Genomic DNA, 18,635 nt, shown 5'->3' on the forward strand with positions numbered 1-18,635 from the left:
TACTGCAGAGATGGGTGAAGATCCATGAGTGGAACAACCAGAAGTATTAATATAGGCTGCTTCTGTGGTGCATTGGCAGATGTGAAGGGAGCCCAGGATTTGAACATCAGAGTGAGCATGTCTCAGGATTGGGATGCACAGGCCAAGCCATCTGTGGGTGCTCAGAGTCAGGACAAAAAGGGGTTGGGAGGAAGTGCAACTCAGGACTAGAGAGCACAGGAAGAGCTGAGTGTGTGCCCAGCACTAGAAAAGCATGGGGGCTGTAAGTAGGGTGGGGTGCTGGCAGGGCACTGGACTAGCAGGGGAGCTGTTTGGCTGGAGGTGCACCGGCAGGGCTGTGGGGGTGCCAGCTCTGGGATTTCAGGGGCCTGTGGGTCAGGCTGGGATTGCTCAGCCAGGGGATTGCAGGGAGGGCTATGGGTCAGGCTGGGGGTGGTCTGGCTCTGGGATTGCAGGGAGGGCTGTGGGTGCACGGGCAGGGCTGGGTGGGTCTGGCTCTGGGATTGCAGGGGGCTGTGGGTGCCCAGCACTGGAATAGCAATGGGGCTGTAGGTCAGACTGGGGGTGCACTGGGATTGCAATGGCCTGGGGCGGTGGGGGCGCGGGCAGAGGCGTGCGCAGGGCGCTTGCCCAGTGCGGACTCCACGGAGCCCTGGCCTCATTGGAAACATCTGGGAGGCGACGCTGTGGTCAGGCTGCAGCAACCTGCGCGCGCCAGCCCCGCCCCCGCCCGGCAGCACATTCAACATTCACAGGAGCAAGAAGACGGGAGCCCCGTCGGCGGCCAATCAGCGCGGACGTCTGATCGGCCAATGGGAGGGCGGCTTACAGAGGCGCGTGCCCCCGAGAAGGAGGCTCCGCGGCAGAGCAGAAGCTGCCCGGCGGGGGACGCGGTGCGGGAACTTTTCTCCTCAGCCGCCGCCGGCCTGTCACTCGCGCGCCGCGCATGGAGCGGCCCCACGGCGGGGAGGCTGCGGGGGCGCCGAGCCCCGCGGCAGGGTGCTGAGGCGGGGAGACCCCCCCCGTTCCCCGGGGGTGGAGCGAGCGGGGTAAATGCGCTGGCTCCACGGGCCGCTGCGGAGTCACGCCGGAGTCACTACGCCCCGTCCCCGCGGCAGGGTGAGTGAGCGGGCGGGGCACCCTGGCTCCCCCCTCTCCCCCCGTGGGCGGCGAGCGCGGCTCGGGTCTGGGGCTGCTCCGTGCATCCCGGCTCCCGGGGGAAGGAGGGACCCCCCACCTCTCGGATCCGCCGGCGGGCTCCGGGCGGGCGGAACGGGGCGGCCCCCGGGCGTCTCCGGCTGAGCGGGTTTGCCGGCTCGGGACGAGCCCACCCCCAGGAGGGCGCTGCGGGCCGTCCCTGTCCACCCGCTGGGCAACTTCCAGTGCCAAGGCCCCCTCCGGCCTGCGCGCTGCCCGCGGGTCCGCCGCCCGGGGGGGGGGGGGCGGAAAAGCCCCCCTTGGGGGGGGGGGGGGGGGGGGGGGGTTCCCCGGGGGGGCCCCCCCCCCCCCCCCACGCCCCCCGGTGAGATCCTGCCTGGGCGCTGGGCTGCGGGGCGGATCCTCGGCGTGAAAAATCCTCCTCCCTGTGAGGCGGTTTTGGGTGCTCCGCTGAAATCACGCTGCCTTGTTCAGGTGCTTGTACCTTGCCCTTCACCGCGGTGTCTAAGGCCTGGTCTGCACCAGGAAATCAAGTCTGCTTAACTGCATCGCTGGGGGTGTGAAAAATCTGCCTTTCTGAGTGGCATAGTTAAGCCAGGCTAAATCCCTGTCTCGAGAGCAGTAGGGTAACAGAGCAATGCTTGCATCCATCTAGTTACTGCCTCTCTGGGAGGATTAGCTACGCCAACAGGAGAACCCTTCCTGTTGGCATAGGTAGGGTCTGACTCCACACAGAAGCACTGCAGCTGTGCAGCTGTCGCGTTTCAAGTGTAGACAAGTCCTCAGTGTTTGTCTCTCTCTCTATTGTGGGAGTGTTAAGAGTATGTTATAGGAGTTGCGTTTCACAGCTACGCAATCGTTAAAACCGTTGTTAGTCTGAGGGCTGGCCCTTTCTGGCTAGGTGTGCAGTGCCCCAATTCCCACTAACTTTACGAGAGTGGGTCCTTACTTGTGAGCCCAATCCTGGAAACTGTTCCATGGAGGCACCATGAAGCTGTGCATCCATATGGAGCAGGTTGGAGGAGAGAGGGTTGGTGTATAATGGAGAAAGAGGGATATCAGAGGAAAATGTTGTAGGCAATTGGGATTAAATTCAGTCCTAGTGTAAACAAGCGCAGCTGCCATTTGTAGACGATGACTTCAAGTGATTTATGCTAAGGCCAAACTTATTCTTCTGTTTTCTAGGTGATTTATCAGGTTCAGAGCAGCTTACAGAGTAAATGATCTCAACCAGCTGCCCCCTCCCTCCTGAATACTGGCCTTTGGCAAAACTTTTATTTTTACTTTCTTAGTTCACTCTGGTTTTTAGAAATACAATCCCATCTCTTCCATCATATGTATTCCTCACTGGGAGAAATAAGTACCATGCAAAGAGCCCCATGTGCAACATGCTCAAATGTCGAGGGAGGGATTATAGATGGGTGTATAATATGACACATACTCTGGTCATCATCCTGCTTTCGAAATCAAGAGGGAACTTTTCTGTAGACTGCAGTGGGAACAGGATTGAGATTTAATTTCATATTTCGGTCTGTATCCTGAACAGTGTAGCCTGCTGTGTAGATGCAGCGTTCTGCCCATGTTCCCCATAGGCACGAACAGGGCCACAAATTTAAATGCTGTTAAAATCTTAGAGTTAGTACTAATATGTAGTACTGCTCATATGCAAACTCTTTATAAGGGTTGATTGATTAAGATATGTTGACGAGAATATTCCTATTCTCTCCACTTACCCCCTACACCCCAAAAAAGGGGCAGTGGAGAAACATGACAAAGACCAATACGTATTTTGGTAAATTTCCAAGTATAAACAAAACTTCAGATATTGAGATGGAGTGTGTGCGCAATTGTTTGTACTACAATAGCATCTGGAGGTCTCAGCAAATATATGGAGATATACCTATCTCATAGAACTGGAAGGGACCCTGAAAGGTCATTGAGTCCAACCCACTGCCTTCACTAGCAGGACCAAGTACTGATTTTGCCCCAGATCTCTAAGTGGCCCCGTCAAGGATTGAACTCACAGTTCTGGGTTTAACAGGCCAATGCTCAAACCACTGAGCTATCCTCTTCCCCCAAAGATCAATGCTCCATTGTGCTAGGTGCTCTACAGACAAACAGAGATGGTTCTTCCCCAAAGAATTTGCAATCTAAACAGACAAGATGGACAAAGTGTGGGAGAGACCTTATTATTCCTGTTTTACAGAGTGGGGAATAGACACAGAGTGATTAAGGCTGAGATGGTGCAGTGAGCGCTGTATAACCCACATGGAGCCCTGCTAATTTCAGTGGGGATCTGCATTCTTGGTGTCTGCTCATGGCAAGATTATTGCATGGTTGGGGTCTTTTATGTAATTTGCCTAGGTCATTCAGGGAGCTGAGAATTGAATCCCGGTCTCCTGAGTCCCAACCCAGTGCCTTGGTCCTAGTTCATGTATACATTCTACTTATTAAAGGGAGAGAGTGCTGTCTACTGGTTAGAGCAGGGACCTGAGAGGTGGAACTCCTGCATTTTCTTCCTGTTTTTGCCAATAACTTCACCTGTGGCATTGGGCAATTCACTTTATATTTCTGTCTCAGTTCCCCCATCTGTAAAAAGGGAGATGCCATCCTCTGTAAGATAAGCAGGTGTCATTATGGTTGGCTAATGCTCATAGGCTGAACATTCTGTGCAAGTTAAAAATGGCTGTTAGTGTGTAAACCAGGCCTGTCTTACTTTGTTTAATCCTCTTGTCCCCCAAAATCACCCTATTTGTAGTCTAAATGGCAGATGAAGAGGAAAGTTCTTCTGCTGAACGCACTGAGGAAAGTGATGCTTCTGTTAGTGGAAATCTCGGATACAAGCAGAGTGGGGGGAAATAATTCTAGAGCAGCAACCCCCTGTTCATTACAATTAACTTACTATTTATACTGCAGTAGTATGTGGAAGCCTCCCAGCAGGGAACAGGCCCCATTGTGTTGGGTGCTGTACACAAATGTAACAGCAAAATAGATTATGTGGGGCAGGAATTAAACTGCTGTGTAATAAACTGAGTATCACTGCTGCATTCTGTAACACTGCTGCACTGTTGTATGGCTTAAGATCCCCAGTGTTGTGTGAAGTAGTTACTTAACATAAGGAAAAACAAATAACACGTGGCTTGAATTGGGGGGCCAGATTCTCAGCTGGTATAATTCAGTATGGTTCCCACTAATGTTCAAAGAAATATGCTGATTTATGCCAGCTGAGAATGTGGCCCTCAGAGCCCAACCCTGAGAGGTGCTGGGGACCTACATCTCCTGTGGAAGTCAGTGGAGAGCCATGCAGACTGCACCAGATAAGGATCTGGCCTTTTATTTTGGCCTCACCTACCACCCCCCCCCCGTGAAAAAAATACAAAATTTAAAACCTGGAGGTGGGAAGGGACTTGTTTGACAGAATTCTACATAGCTGCTGTCTGCTAAATAGTACGTTTTCCATAGGGTGGATCTCTCCCTACCTGCCTTGGGAAGTGGAGTAGGGGTGTGCATACATATGTAATATAGTAGTATTAACTGCTCCAAACTTTTGTAAGTAACACTGGCTTTTGCTCTCCCACGCCTTGGTGGAAAGCCCCGGCTCAGATGAAGATCTGCTTATTTCTGATCATCTGGGATGTCATCAAGAATGGAAAATGTGACAGGAAGGAAGGGAGGCTTTTTTCTCCTGCTAAATATGGAGTGACAATAAAATCTGGGAATAGCAGAAATCGGTGTGAAAAGAATCCTGGCCCATTTTAATCTTGCTTCTCTTTTAACTAGATCCCAGTGGTTCTTTTGTAAGGTGGGAGGGGAGGGGATATGGAGGGGGGGAGGGGAGTGAAGGAGGGCCCTATACTTTGCTCACCACTCTGCTATGAGGTTGTTGGGGTTTTTTTTTTTTTTTGTTCCGAACTGGAAGATGCTAACCCTGCTATGGGCCTCCAGAGCTTAATTCAGTGCTGTCCTACAGGCTGAGTGCTCTTCCAGTTTTGAAATCGTTGTTTGTTAGAAATTAACCACCTCTCTCTTGCTGTCTGCTGTTGATGAATAGTTTGCTGAGAGCATTCAGGAAGCTACAGAAACGTTTTTGGGTTTTCTCTTCTGTTTGGGGATTTCTAGAAGAGAAAGAATAATGGTAGAGAGGGTGGCATGCATGTTAGCTAGAACCTGCAATGCTTAGTGCTACAGAACAATCTGATAGATATGTAAAAGCAGTGTTGTCCTTCCTGCACAGAAGTTTTTGTTCTGCTCTGTGTGTTAGCCAAAATGTTAATTTTTTTTTAAATGTTTAACTGCAGATCAACAAGCGCTGCCTTGATCCCAGCTCTGTGAATGGGACAAAGGGGATTAGGAATTAAGCATGCAACCCAACTGCAGCTCCTCTTTTCCTTTTTAATTTTATTTGCAATTGCTCCAGCATACTCATAGCAATCTAGGTGCCTTTTTAGTGGTCTTTGCAGCCAGTGTGATGAGCAGCCATGTTTGTTCATTTCCTTCTGTCTTCTAAGCATGTTTTCCAGGGTCACTTGTGTGTACTCTCCACAAGGAGGATTTAATTATTTCCAGCCAGCATCGGAACCAAGCTGTTGTCATTCTCTCCATACTGCATGGGATACCTGTGAATTGTGCAATATAGGATCAAATTTCCAAGGCTGTGGGGGGAGAAGGGACATAAGGGCAGGGTATCAGTATTTCTGTGCAGGCCTATTCTCCCTACCTCTTCTGTCTCCCCCCGCCTCTTTCTCAGGGATACCAAGATTTTTTTTTTTTTTTTTTTGGTGGGCCACCAATGGAAGGGGAAAACCCATTTGGTTTCTATCTATAAAAGCCTCTATTTAAATACAGGGTGGATGCACTTCCAGGTGTGGCCTTTATATTACCCACCATGCTGATATTTAATGACTACATTCTATGCTGCTTTTGGCAGGTGTGGAACCCTCCTTTTCCCTTGAACTAAATGCAGTTTAGGGAGTTTCAGGACTGCCCACGAGTGTTTAGGAGAAGGGAGGGCAAGTTGTCTTGGTGTGATCCTGGATGTGGGAAAACTCTGAAAATCTGGTCACTGTGGGCCTGGGACAGATTCTGATCTGGCTAACATGAGTGTTAATTCAGGATGACTCCCATGAAACCCGTAGTTACTCCAGTGTAAAACTGGAGTGCGTCCTAGGTGCATAGTGGTGTGGTGGGCACAAATGTGGCGGTTTTGCTGGAAGTCAGGGGAGTGTGCCTGGACAGGTATTGGTAGTTGTCCACGGGGAGAGATAGTGTGTCTGGAAACACTCCTACTTCTGCTTCCTCACTACCCTGCGTGCTTGACTCTGGTGGGGAGGCCTGGCTGTGAGGGATTTTGTGGGTGGGGGTAAGGGATCTTGCTGTGAAGCTTTGGGTGGGCTGTGGGTGCTTACAAAGACTAGGCAAAACACTTTGTCAAATCAGCAGGGACCCTGAGAGGTGTTTCCCATTCCCAGGGGCACGACTTCCCTGGCATCTACCTTGCTGTATTGTTCTTAGACTAATAAAAAAAATATGACCCTGAATTCTCTAAAACAAAACACAACAATCCATTAACAACCTGGATCGGTGTAATATGCACCACTTTATCAGTCAAATACCAACACCAGCATCCTAATGGAACAACCTCTTTAATCCCCTCTGTCCCCAGCCAAACACCAACATCCTTTCCAAATTCCTTTCACGGGCTTAATCTAGTATGATTGCAGACTAAGTTACAGGCTGTGTGTAGTTTAGAGGGAAAGACAATGTTGTGAGCAATGATCGCTCAGACTTCAGTGCTGCTGGTTGGTATTGCAAAATATTCTTGATGTGTGAGAGGTGCAAGTATGAGGAGTTGTGTGAGCTACAGTGGTGATCTGCCAGAGCTCCCTGCTCATCAGTTTTTCAGATGAGACTTAAACCCCCAGGCACTGAGCTCTTGTGATCACTAATAGTCCTGTGACACTTTGGTGGAGTAGACTCATTGTCATCCATGCCCTGGTTTATTAAATCTGGTTGGCCAAAATTCCCCAGTTCCTGTTTTAAGGTCTTGTATAGCGTTACTGTACCTTAACCGGTTGTTGCTTCCCATGCAGCTGGCGTTAACTGGTGTGCTGGGCTAGCACTGTTCTGGTGGTATTATTAGTTTCTGCAGTATAGAATGTTATGAAAGATTCTCTAGTTTAACCATAAACTTTAAGCCACTTGCAGGAATCACTAAATGACATTCTCTGGCCTGTGTTACGCAGAATGTCACCCCGATAAAATGAATTCTATGAGCTTTCATTTAAGATAAAATGTAGCCCTGCCCTTAATTTTGAAGAGTAAAGCTTTCAAACTTGACCAAGTATAGGGATGTCTTCCAAAATCTGCAGACAGGCAGAAGAATAGAGCTGAGAGAGGTGGGAAACTGCCTGCGTTCATGGCAGTGGGCTGAGTCATTTCTGAGTGCTATTAACTGTTTTGCTACTATCATGCCATGCCATTGCTGATCACTTCAGTAAAAAAACCCAGCTGTTGTATTCAGAGTTTAGATAGAGTGCGGTCAAGGTGCCCTGCAGTGATTTGAGCATGAGTACCAACCTCAGGGCAGACTGTTAGGAAATGGGGCACAAATCCCACATTGTGAATTCTATATCCAGTCAGCCAATTATCAGGTGTAAACTCCTCATGCACTGTAACAGCCTTAATATGGAATCAGTTTCCCTTGCCTACTCCAATCTGTCTTGCTACCCAGGTAAGCTTACCTTTGTGATAGTCCCTTAAACAAGGATCACAGCAGTATTCAGGTTACTTCCCAGTACCAAAGAACTAGTCACTTACCCCAGGTCAGTTGCACTGTAGATCTCTCACTGGTGCAACTGACCTGGTTTAGATAGAGATGAGGGAAGAGAGGTGATTTGTGTCCTCTATTCTCCCTTACAGCATTTCTCCTCTTTTGAGAATCATCTCCAGCTGGGGTTCATGTGACAGCAAGTCTGTTTGCTAAAATGTAAATTTCTCTCACATGCCTCTTCCTGCCAAAGAATGGCTACTTACGCAGCTGATTGTCAAGTTTATTTTGTTGATACCTGGCTGAGGCATCTGTTTGCCTTTTCTCTCTGAGGAACTGGTTTGGGATGCTTACCCAGGTTTGCAATATGCCTTAGTAACATCATACAGTAGAATCTTATAACTTTACAATGTTGCCACACATTTTACCAGGATAATAATGATCAGTGAATTATGAGTTTTCAAATGATATCTCACAAAACATACTTTGCACAACATTTATCATAGTTTTGTAAAAGTGGTGAACATAAGGGTACAATCTGACAATTTGCCATTACCTTTTCTTTTTCTTTGTTATGGATGACTTCCATGTAGAGCTAGGTGCCAGTGTAGTAGGCTGGAATTGGTCTCTTTGGCTAAGTGCAACCATGCAAGTGGGCAGTGGTCTGTTAACTGTGTAATAAAAAATTAAATGTTCTAAGGCTTAAGTTTCTTAACAGTCCAAACAATGGTAGAACATTCCCTCTCGATGGCAGAATAGATCTCTTCAGTGAGGGTCAGTTCTTCATTCAAGAAAGCAGTAGGGTGCCTCGTGTCCCCCACCCCAGCCTAAGATTAGCACTTCACCTAACCCAACATTAGAAATATTGGTGCACACCACAAAGGGTTTGCTGGAATTGGGGTTAACTAATACAGGCTCTTTAGACAAAGCCTTTTTTGTTTTAGAAGCCCTTTTCATAGGCCTTAGTCCATAGCATCTGGTCTGGCTTCCCCTGTTTTTGTAAGGTCTGTTGTGGAGGCCATAGTGTTGCTTACAAACCTCTGGTAATAGTTGGCCAGATTGATAAGGATTGGACCTGCTTCTGGGTTTGTGAGGCAGGCCAATTCCAAATGGCTTCTACTTTTAAAGGTTCGGGGAGAATAAACCCACTTCATCCCGTGTCCTAAATAAGTTACCTCTGAGGCCCCCATCTTGCATTTAGGTACCTTGCCGGTGAGGTTGGCTTCTGTAAACCTCTGCAATACAATTCCCACATGGTTCAAGTGGTCTTGCCAGGAGTCACTAAAGATACCAAAGTGGTCTGCGTAGGCCCTGATGAAGGTGTGCAAACCCTGCAGCACTTCTGTGACAAGCCTCTGAAAAGGTTGCCCTTGCATTAATTAATCCAAAAGACAAAACCTTAAATGTATACAGGACAGATTCCACTATGAAAGATGATTTTTCTTGGGCAGCAGCATCCAAGGGAATTTGCTAATATCCACAAGCCGCATCTGGAGTATTTATGCACCCCTCAGTAGATCCACTGTCCTGGGGTGGAGTGTGAGGATCAGGTTGGGTGATGGCATTTACCCTTCAAAAATCCACACAATCTCATGGGTTTTATCCCTTTTAAATACCATCACAACAGGAGATGCCCAGGGGCTTTAGATTTAGCAGTCACCCCTTCCCTATAGCATGGTGTGCCCTGCTAGGGGCAGGGCATGGCCCTGTAGTTTCTATGGAATGCACTATTTTCATAGTTAAACCTGGTAGGCTGGAAAACACCCGCCTCTGGTATTTCAGGAAGTCCAGCATGGTGGGCCAGCATCTCCTGCTTTTGAGTCAGCAAAACAAAACGTATTCGCTACCATCTTTCTTTTATGGTAAGCTTTTAATCTATTGACCTATGCTGTTTGCACAGCTCTTCTGCCTTGGGATTTCATTACATTAGAAGTGACCTCATTTGCGCTCTCTGTCATCTCAAAAGGTCCTTCCAAACAATCTTGCATCTTGTTCTTCCTCACTGGAATCAACAACACAACGTCACCCGTCTCAAAAGATCTTTCTCCAGCATGCTTGTTGTACCAGGATTTCTGAAATGCCTAAGTTAATCAGTCTTTAAATTCTCTTTAAAATGAGTGACATGCTCCCTTACAGGCTGTCCAACTCTTCTGTACTCCCTTTCCAAGAGCCTCAAATTAAATGTAAAGGTCCCCTCACCTGTCTCCTGTAAAGGAGATCAAAGGGGGCAGACCTTATAGACTCTTGGGATAATGCCTGTATGTGAATAACAAATAAGGGAGCAACACATCTCAGTCATTCTCTCACTTGGTAACATACATCAGCATAGACTTCAGTGTCCCATTGAGTCTTTTACCAGACCATTAGTTTCGGAATGATAGGGAGCAACCTTTATATGCCTCACTCCACCCAACTCTTAACTCTTTTGAAAATGACAGACATGAAATTTGCACCATGATCTGACAAGATTTCCTTGGGAAAACCTACTGCCCTAAAAATGATAAATAGGGCAGTAGCAGAGGTGCTGGAATAAATTTTATAGTGGGGGGTGCTGAGAGCTATTGAACCAAACTGTAAATCCTGTATATAATGGAAACCACTTCAAGACAGGGTGCTGTAGCACCCCCCATCCCTAGTTCCAGCACCTATGTGCGGCAGCCACAGTTTCAGCTTTTACATTAGATAGACCTGTGATTTCAGGGTAACTAGTGGCAGAAACCACTTTTTTTCCCATTTCTGGAAGGTTTCGGTAGGACCTTCTTTGTTGGCCAGGATGTAACACCTTCTGTTGGAGATCAGCACTTCGCACTAGTTAATGTCTCTTCTGTCTGGTAATTTATATAGTTACAGAGGCTTACAATGCAAACACTCAAATACCACCTTATCATGTGGGATACAGATGTTATAAATAAGATTAATGGATGGAACAACTTGCAGGCGTTCCAGAAAGTCTGAGTACTATACACACACTTACAATTCTGCTATATATTTTACCAGTACTAACGCACAGGTGAGCTGGACTGATTTTAGCCATGGTATTTGTCAGTGTTCCATCAAGGCTTGGGGACCTTGGGCTGAGTTGGCACCATCACATGTGCTATCAGCTATCTGTCTTCTCTCCATCTGTAATCTGACTGCAGACTCTTGCTATTTAGAGCTGCATTTCACTGGTGGGTGAAGGGTGGATTAGATGTGTATAGATATAGATGTCCAATGTGTGTGTGTGTGTGTGTGTGTGAAGTGCTTTAGGATTGAAAAAAGATTTGGACATTTACATGGATAATGAGAACATCAGAAATTACATTAAGTAGGATTAATATTACAGGTATGGGATATAATCTCTTGTGCTCAATCACTACTGAGGGGATTAGGAAGAAATATCCTATATGCAGGCTATTCCATGACTGGCGTCTACAGGGTTTCATGTACTTTTCTCTGAAGCAGCTGATACAGCTACTGCCAGACACTGGTCTGGTATTGCAATTCCTATGGTTCTAACTTTTGGGATGAAAGGTACAAAAGTTAGTATTTATTAAGAAATCTCTTCATGACACTGAGAACCCTATCTTCAGATACAGTAACGCCTCATTTAACATCGTCCCACTTAACGTTGTTTCAATGTTACGTCCCTGCTCAATTAGGGAACATGCGCATTTAAAGTTGTGCAATGCTCCCTTATAACGGTGTTTGGCTGTCTGCTTGTAAGATTCTGTGGAAGAGCAGCGACTTTACAAGGGAGTATTGCACGAGTTCCGCTTCTCCGCCTCCTCCCCCTGCCCCCCAGAGCTTCAGACTTTCTGGGAGAGAGGGGGAGGAGCAGGAAAGCGCTGCGTCTCCACTCCTCCCCCTCCCTCCCAGAAAGTCCTAAGCGCTCCCAAACAGCTGTTTGGCGGCGCTTAGGACTTTTGGGGGGAGGGGAGAGGGAGGGAGGGATGTGGTGTGCTCCAGAAAGGAGGTGGAGTCGGGATGGGAAGAGGCAGGCCTGGAGTGGAGCAGGGACAGGAAGAGGCAGGCCTGGAGCATTCTCGGCAAAGTCCGAGCCTGTTCTCCGGTGAAGCTGCCGCTGCTGCTGCAAAGGTGCTTCCTAGTGTCCTTGCCTTGGGGCGGGCTGTGCCTGTGTGGGGTACAAGCCAGGGACACTTCCTCTCTTCCTCTCCACAGTACAGTACAGTATAGTGTATGTAATGCCTTTTGTCTGCCCTAAAAAAAATTTCCTTGGAACCTAACCCCCCGCATTTACATTAAATCTTATGGGAAAATTGGATTAGTTTAACATTGTTTCACTTAAAGTTGCATTTTTCAGGAACATAAGTATGTTAAGTGAGGAGTTACTGTACTTATGTGGCCTTGTTGGGAAATGTTAGGATTAGTGCAAAGCAGTGCCTTGAAACCTGTATTTACAATCAAAGCGCAGGGAAAACTTTCCCATATCCTGAAAGTACTTGTTACCTGTAGCATGCCACCTCCAGCTATATGTCTCCTCTAGCATCACTCCTAATCGTTCCTGTCCTTCATATAATTGTTGTCTGTGTTCTTGGTTAACTATCTGCCAAGCTCCCTCTTCTCCTCTAAAATGCTCCTGGAAACCTCTGCAAAGACTATCCATAACCTTCTATCTTGTACTATCTTTTACTTGCTTGTGGTGTTGGACTATAGTGCAGGAACTAGGATTTCTCCTGCATTTGCAGAATACAAAACTGACATAATTCTAGAAGCCCCAATGACGATTAGGACCCCATTGTGCTGGGCGTTGTAGTACGAGTAGTTTCTGGCCTGAAGAGATTACAGTGTAAATAGGTAAGACAGACAAAAGGGTGAGGAAAAAATGCAGAATGATGGTGGGCAAAAGTAATTTTTGTTCAGGTTTTTTTTTTTGTTCCAGTTTTAAAATTGCATTACAGGGGATGAGGTTGGGTGAAGGGATGAGTTAATTGGAGCAATGGAGTGGAATAGACAGAGGCTCATTGAACCTGGAGAGAAGGGGAAAGAGCTGGGAGTGTGTGTCTCGGACCAAAGGACCTGGGCGGGGAGCGTGCAGCTTGGGCCAATCAGTAAATTGAAGAAGGTGCCCAGAGTTAATATTCCAAGTCAGTCTGATCTCACCAGTATGCAGGGAGAGTGTCCTTCTGATGACTTGGGCTGTCTTGCTCCTCCTTTGGAGTGGGGTGTGGTTTTTTTTTTTTTTTTTTTTTTTTAAATAGTTCCTCTGAGCACATATGGCTGGGGTACGTGGCAGGATGGGGCTAGTGCCCTGGGCATGTCGGGCTCTAGGGCTTGAGAAATGGGGTCCTGAGAAATTGGGCTTCATACCCTGCCCTTGTTTCTGCTCCTGGGGCTTAATAAAGTTTCCATAAATATTGCAGACATGGCTTGAGCATGAGAACTGGAGGTGAAATTGAGTAGGAACAAAAATGATATTAACAAATAAGGTTTTCATTGTGTAATCAGACAGCATCTACTGTACATAGTAAGTTAGATGTTGGAGTTCTTCCCATTTTAATAGTCTAAGGTATTTTTTGCATGAATAGGATCTTCGGTGTTGCTTTAGGGATTTCCCAACTCCCTTTTAAACTTAAGTAGTCTCATCCACCCATAAACAAATGCTAGCGGAGCTTCTTGTTGGAAAATCTTGTCTCACCACCCCAGCCTTAAGGGCTGTTGGGTTGTTGCATGGATCTGTAAGATTCACTCTTAACATTACTGCTGGCTTAGTGGCATTAAGATGGTCTGTGGAATTGAGTTAGTGGAACCTTGGGCTTGTGACTTCTGTTTTGTCACAGAGGTGCATACAAATGGCTGTGACAAATTGTGATGGCTAAGATGGTCAGCAGATGATTAATGTGGGGGGAGGCTTCAGATGATTTGAAGCCCTCAAATTGTGCACATAGCTAAATTATATAGCCACAGTTTTATTACTGATGTAATGTTTACTAAACTGTATTAGTGTTGCTCAGAGGCTCCAACTGGGAACGGGGGCCTTTTTGTAGATCAGTGGTTCTCAACTTGGGGTGCATGCACCCCCAGGGGGTGTGAGATGCCCTTTCTGGGGTTGCGAGACGTGCCAGATTTGTTTAGAAGGTTAATCATCGAAAGCACAAAGTAAGCACGTGCACATTAGTACAACTATTTTGTTTAATCAAACCTATGTATTAACATTTTTTTGGTAATGATTACTGTCCTATACAAACAAAAATATATCTAGGTTTAAGGGGTGCGAGAACATTTTTTGATAAGGAGTGAGAGAACGTATTTTGAGAACCAAAGGGGTGCAGGCTGCAGTAAAGCTTAAGAACCACTGTTGTAGATGCTGTACAGATACCTAATAGAGACACTCCTTACAACCTAAATACACAAGACAAAGGATGGGAAGGGAAACAGACACACAGGGGAAGTGACTTGCCTAGGGTCATGCTGTAGGTCAGTGGCAGAGCCACGGGCACAATTAGAATAGAACCCATGTCACTTAAGTCTCAGTCCTGTGTCCTGTCAGCTGGACCACACTGCCCTTATACTTCACATCCCATTCCCTTAGTTCAGGGGTTTCAAAGTCTCGGCCCACGGGCCACCTGCGGCCTGAGAACCTCCCCACTGCGGCCCGCGGAGGAGAGACCCATGCAGCCATGCTGCTGGGTCTGTCTGCTGCAGGCGCTGCCCCCCATTGGCTGGGGGAAAGGGACAGAGATACCATCACTAGTTGCCGGGCAGAGTCAGCCATGGAGGCAGCATTACATTTTTCCATGATAAACACAATATAAAGTTGTATGACAGTTATTATTTCTAAGAAATTTAAAATAAATACAATATAAATGTTTTCTCTTCTGATCACCATCTTCAGAGACATTATTGGCCCTCTGGAAGGATTTGAGGACTGGTAAGGTAAATTGAGTTTGAGACCCCTGCCTTAATTTGTTTAAACTTGTTACCTTTGATTTTAAATTTAATTTTTGAGCTCCTTGAGATGTGGACTGTGTGTATAGCACTCAGCATAATGGGACCCCCTCATCTGTCCTGGAGCCTCCTGGTACCACCTCTGTACTGGTGATACGAATGGCAGGGTCAAGATTGAAATGTATTCAGGTCCTGATCTAGTGGGAGTCTTCTATTGACTTTACTGGGATTTGGATCAGGTTCTAGAAGAGTTGTGGGGGTAATCAGGGTTACAATAGTAGGGGGAGTGGCATGTTAGGTTTGAATTTTGATTGATTTAAATACCAATTAAAGTACTAGAACTGCCTCATATCCTCCAGAAGTAGCTGAAGGGGGTGTCTTTCTGCTGCTTCTGGCCAAGAAGGATTGAGCAGTGGACACCAACTCTTATTTCTCCTCCTTGCTAGACTGTTCGGCTACCCTCTCTTGTCCTAGTTCAAATGATTATAACTGGAGAGTTTGAGAATAAGAGAATCCTTTGGCATCACTGGACCTTCCCACTGAGCCATACTACCTTATACAGACTTGCATCTGAAGAAGTGAGGTTCTTACCCACGAAAGCTTATGCTCCCAATACTTCTGTTAGTCTCAAAGGTGCCACAGGACCCTCTGTTACCTTATACAATGATCCTTTCTATTGTAGAAGCTGTATCGGTGCAGGTTGGGTCAATAACTGGGTCAGAAAACTTCAGAACACAGATGAGCAGAAGCCCCAGCATGGTGTTAGAAGGTGCTGCGCTTCTTAAGCTGCCATCTGTCTAATGAAACATAAAGATGAGATCCTTACCATTAGTGACTGCTACAGATCCTATGGCACTTTGTGGTGCATGGCATTTGGTCTATTTCCCCTTTTATTTGGATACAAAATTCCTTTATTTCCTTTCCTAAACTTTGCTGTAGCACTGCTAAATAGCTTCTACGTTCTGCTCCAGGAGTTGGGTTGTCAGTGTTTGTAACCGTGCGCAGACTCACCCTGTGGCGCCTCCTGCTGGTTGCCCTGGGGAATTAGCATCCAGCCTCTGGAGCGCCCTCTTCAGGCTGCTGTCTCGCCGCCACTGCTGGCCCCCATGTCCCTCCCAGCACCCTGGTGCCCCTTTAACTGGTTGCTGCCCCCTGGCAGAACCCCCACCCACTATCCCCACTTCGCCTCAATCTTGGCTACTGCCCAGTCTCCATCTAGCCCCCGTTCACTGGGGCAGACTGCAGTATAAGCCACTCATCACAGGCAAAGGGGTTCGGACCTGCTGTCTCTGCCTACCCATGGACTGCCCTGTTGCAACCCTGCACCTATTTGGTCTATAGTCAAGCCTGGGGCTTTCCAGGCCGGAGCTCCCAGCTCCTCTGGCCCTTCCCCAGCCCTGTTCCCAATCTAGGTATCTTCCTTAGGTCCCTGCAGCCAGGCCCTTCTCCCTCTACAAACAGAGGGAGACTTACTGGGCTTCTGGCTCACAGCCTCTTATAGGGGCCAGCTGGGCCTGATTGGGGCCTGGCCACAGCTGAGCCTACTTTCCCCAATCAGTCCAGGCTTCTTGCCCCAGCCCACAGCCCTCTCCTGGGCTGTTTTAAGCCTCGCAGGGTAGGAGTGCGTAACCACCCCACTACAGTGTTACATAATTTGGTAAAGTGATTTTGGTACTTAATTATATTGGAGAAGGGCCCAAGCTGCAAAATCCATAACTTGGTTCTTAAACTTCCTCACTTCCCTCCCAAAGATGGTCATGTCCAAGGTCTGGTTCAGGCCCATCTATACATAATGTCTATAGACATGTTTATGTAGTATCTAGGTGTTCGTAAGACAGCAGTCACCATGCTATCTAGGTGTTAACCGTGAAGTATATGTGTATATTGAATGTATTGCATGTTGTAGTATGTTTTTTATTTACTAAATTGGATTTATCATACACTTCTGATCATCTCACCTGAACTTTGCCTCCGAACCCCATCTGCCTTGGGACTATGAAGCTGGTTAGAGGTGGGAATCATAGAATTGTAGGGCTGGAGGGGATCTCAAGAGGTCATCTAGTCCAGTCTCCTGCATGTAGGGCAGGACTAAGTATTCTAGACTATCCCTGATAGGTGTTTGTCTAATCTGCTCTTAAAAATCTCCAATGACGGAGATTCCACACCCTCCCTAGGCAATTTATTCCAGTGCTAAACCACCCTTGCTGCAACTTAAGCCCATTGCTTCTTGTCCTATCCTCAGAGGTTAAGGAGAATAATTTCCCCCCCTCCTCCTTGTAATAATCTTTTATGTACTTGAAAACTGTTACCATGTCCCCTCTCAGTCTTCTCTTCTCCAGATTAAACACACCCAATTTTTTTCAATTTTCTCTCATAGGTTATGTTTTCTAGACCTTTAATCTTTTTTGTTGCTCTTCTCTGGACTTTTTCCAATTTGTCCACATCTTTCCTGAAATGTGGTGCCCAGAACTGGACACAATGCCTCAGTTGAGGCCTAATCAGCGTGTAGTAGAGTGGAAGAATTATTACTTGTATTTTGCTTTCAACACTCCAGCTAATACATCTCAAAATGATGTTTGCTATTTTTGCAAGTGTTACATTGTTGAGTCATTTACCATCCACTAAGACTCCCCACATCCCTTTTTGCAGTACTTCTTTTTAGACAGTCATTTCCCATTTTGTATGTGTGCAACTGATTGATTGTTCCTTTGTAAATGGAGTACTTTGCATGTGTCCTTATTGAATTTCATTCTGTTTACTTCAGACCATTTCTCCAGTTTGTCCAGATCATTTTGAATTTTAATCTTATCCTCCAAATCACTTGTAATCCTCCCAGTTGGGTATCGTCCGCAAACTTTATAAGTGTACTCTACATGCCATTATCTTAATCATTGATGAAGCTATTGAGCAGAACCAGACCCAGAACTGATCCCTGCGGGACCCCACTCGATATGCCCTTCCAGCTTGACACTGAACCACTGATAACTACTCTCTGGGAATGGTTTTCCAACCAGTTATGCATTTACCTTATTGTGGCTCCATCTAGGTTTTATTTCCCTGATTTGTTTATGAGTAGGACCCTATCAAATTCACAGTCCATTTTGGTCAATTTCACAATCATAGGATTTTAAAAATAATAAATTTCACGATTTCAGCTATTTAAATCTAAAATTTCACGGTGTTGTAATTCTAGGGGTCCTAACCCAAAAAGGAGTTGTTGTTGGGGGGGGGGGGCGCAAGGTTATTGTAGGGGTGGTTGCAGTACTGCTACCCTTACTTCTGCACTGCTGCTGGTGGTTCTGCTGCTCTCCAGCTCTGAGGGCAGAACTGCCACCAGCAGTAGTGCAAAAGTAAGGATGGCATGGTATGGTATTGCCACCCTTACTTCTGCGCTGCTGGCGGGGTGCTGCCTTTAAAGCTGGGCACCCAGCCAGCAGCTGCCATTCTCCGGCTGCCCAGCCATGAAGGCAGCACAGAAGTAATGGTGCCAATACCACCATCTCCCTAAAATAACCTTGCGACTCCCCTGCCACTCCCTTTCGGCTCAGGACCCCCAGTTTGAGAAACACTGGTCTCCCCTGTGAAATCTATATAGTATAGGGTAAAAGCGCACACAGACCAGAATTCACGGGGCGGGGAGGGGGGATGACCAGATTTCACAATCCGTGACGCGTGTTTCATGGCTGTGAATTTGGTAGGACCCTATTTATGAGGAGATCATGCGAGACAGTATCAAAAGCCTTACTAAAGTCAAGATATACCACATCTACTGCTTCTCTTCTCCCTCCCCCCCCGCGCGCGCGTAGGATGACCAGATGTCCTG

The 18,635-nt window shown here is 46.9% G+C and overlaps 1 protein-coding gene across 1 annotated transcript in view; it reads left to right on the forward strand.

Moving 5' to 3' along the window:
- The first annotated feature begins 840 nt into the window (after positions 1-840).
- Positions 841-18,635, forward strand: part of PTPRA (protein tyrosine phosphatase receptor type A) — a 242,743-nt gene continuing 224,948 nt past the window's right edge. The window contains exon 1 of the mRNA XM_034771308.1: positions 841-1,119. Coding sequence (XP_034627199.1) covers positions 1,054-1,119 — 66 coding nt within the window. The 5' untranslated portion in view covers positions 841-1,053. The remainder of the gene's footprint in view (positions 1,120-18,635) is intronic.

This window comes from Trachemys scripta, chromosome 5 (genome assembly GCF_013100865.1).
Source record: "Trachemys scripta elegans isolate TJP31775 chromosome 5, CAS_Tse_1.0, whole genome shotgun sequence".
Classification (NCBI taxonomy): Eukaryota; Metazoa; Chordata; order Testudines; family Emydidae; genus Trachemys; species Trachemys scripta.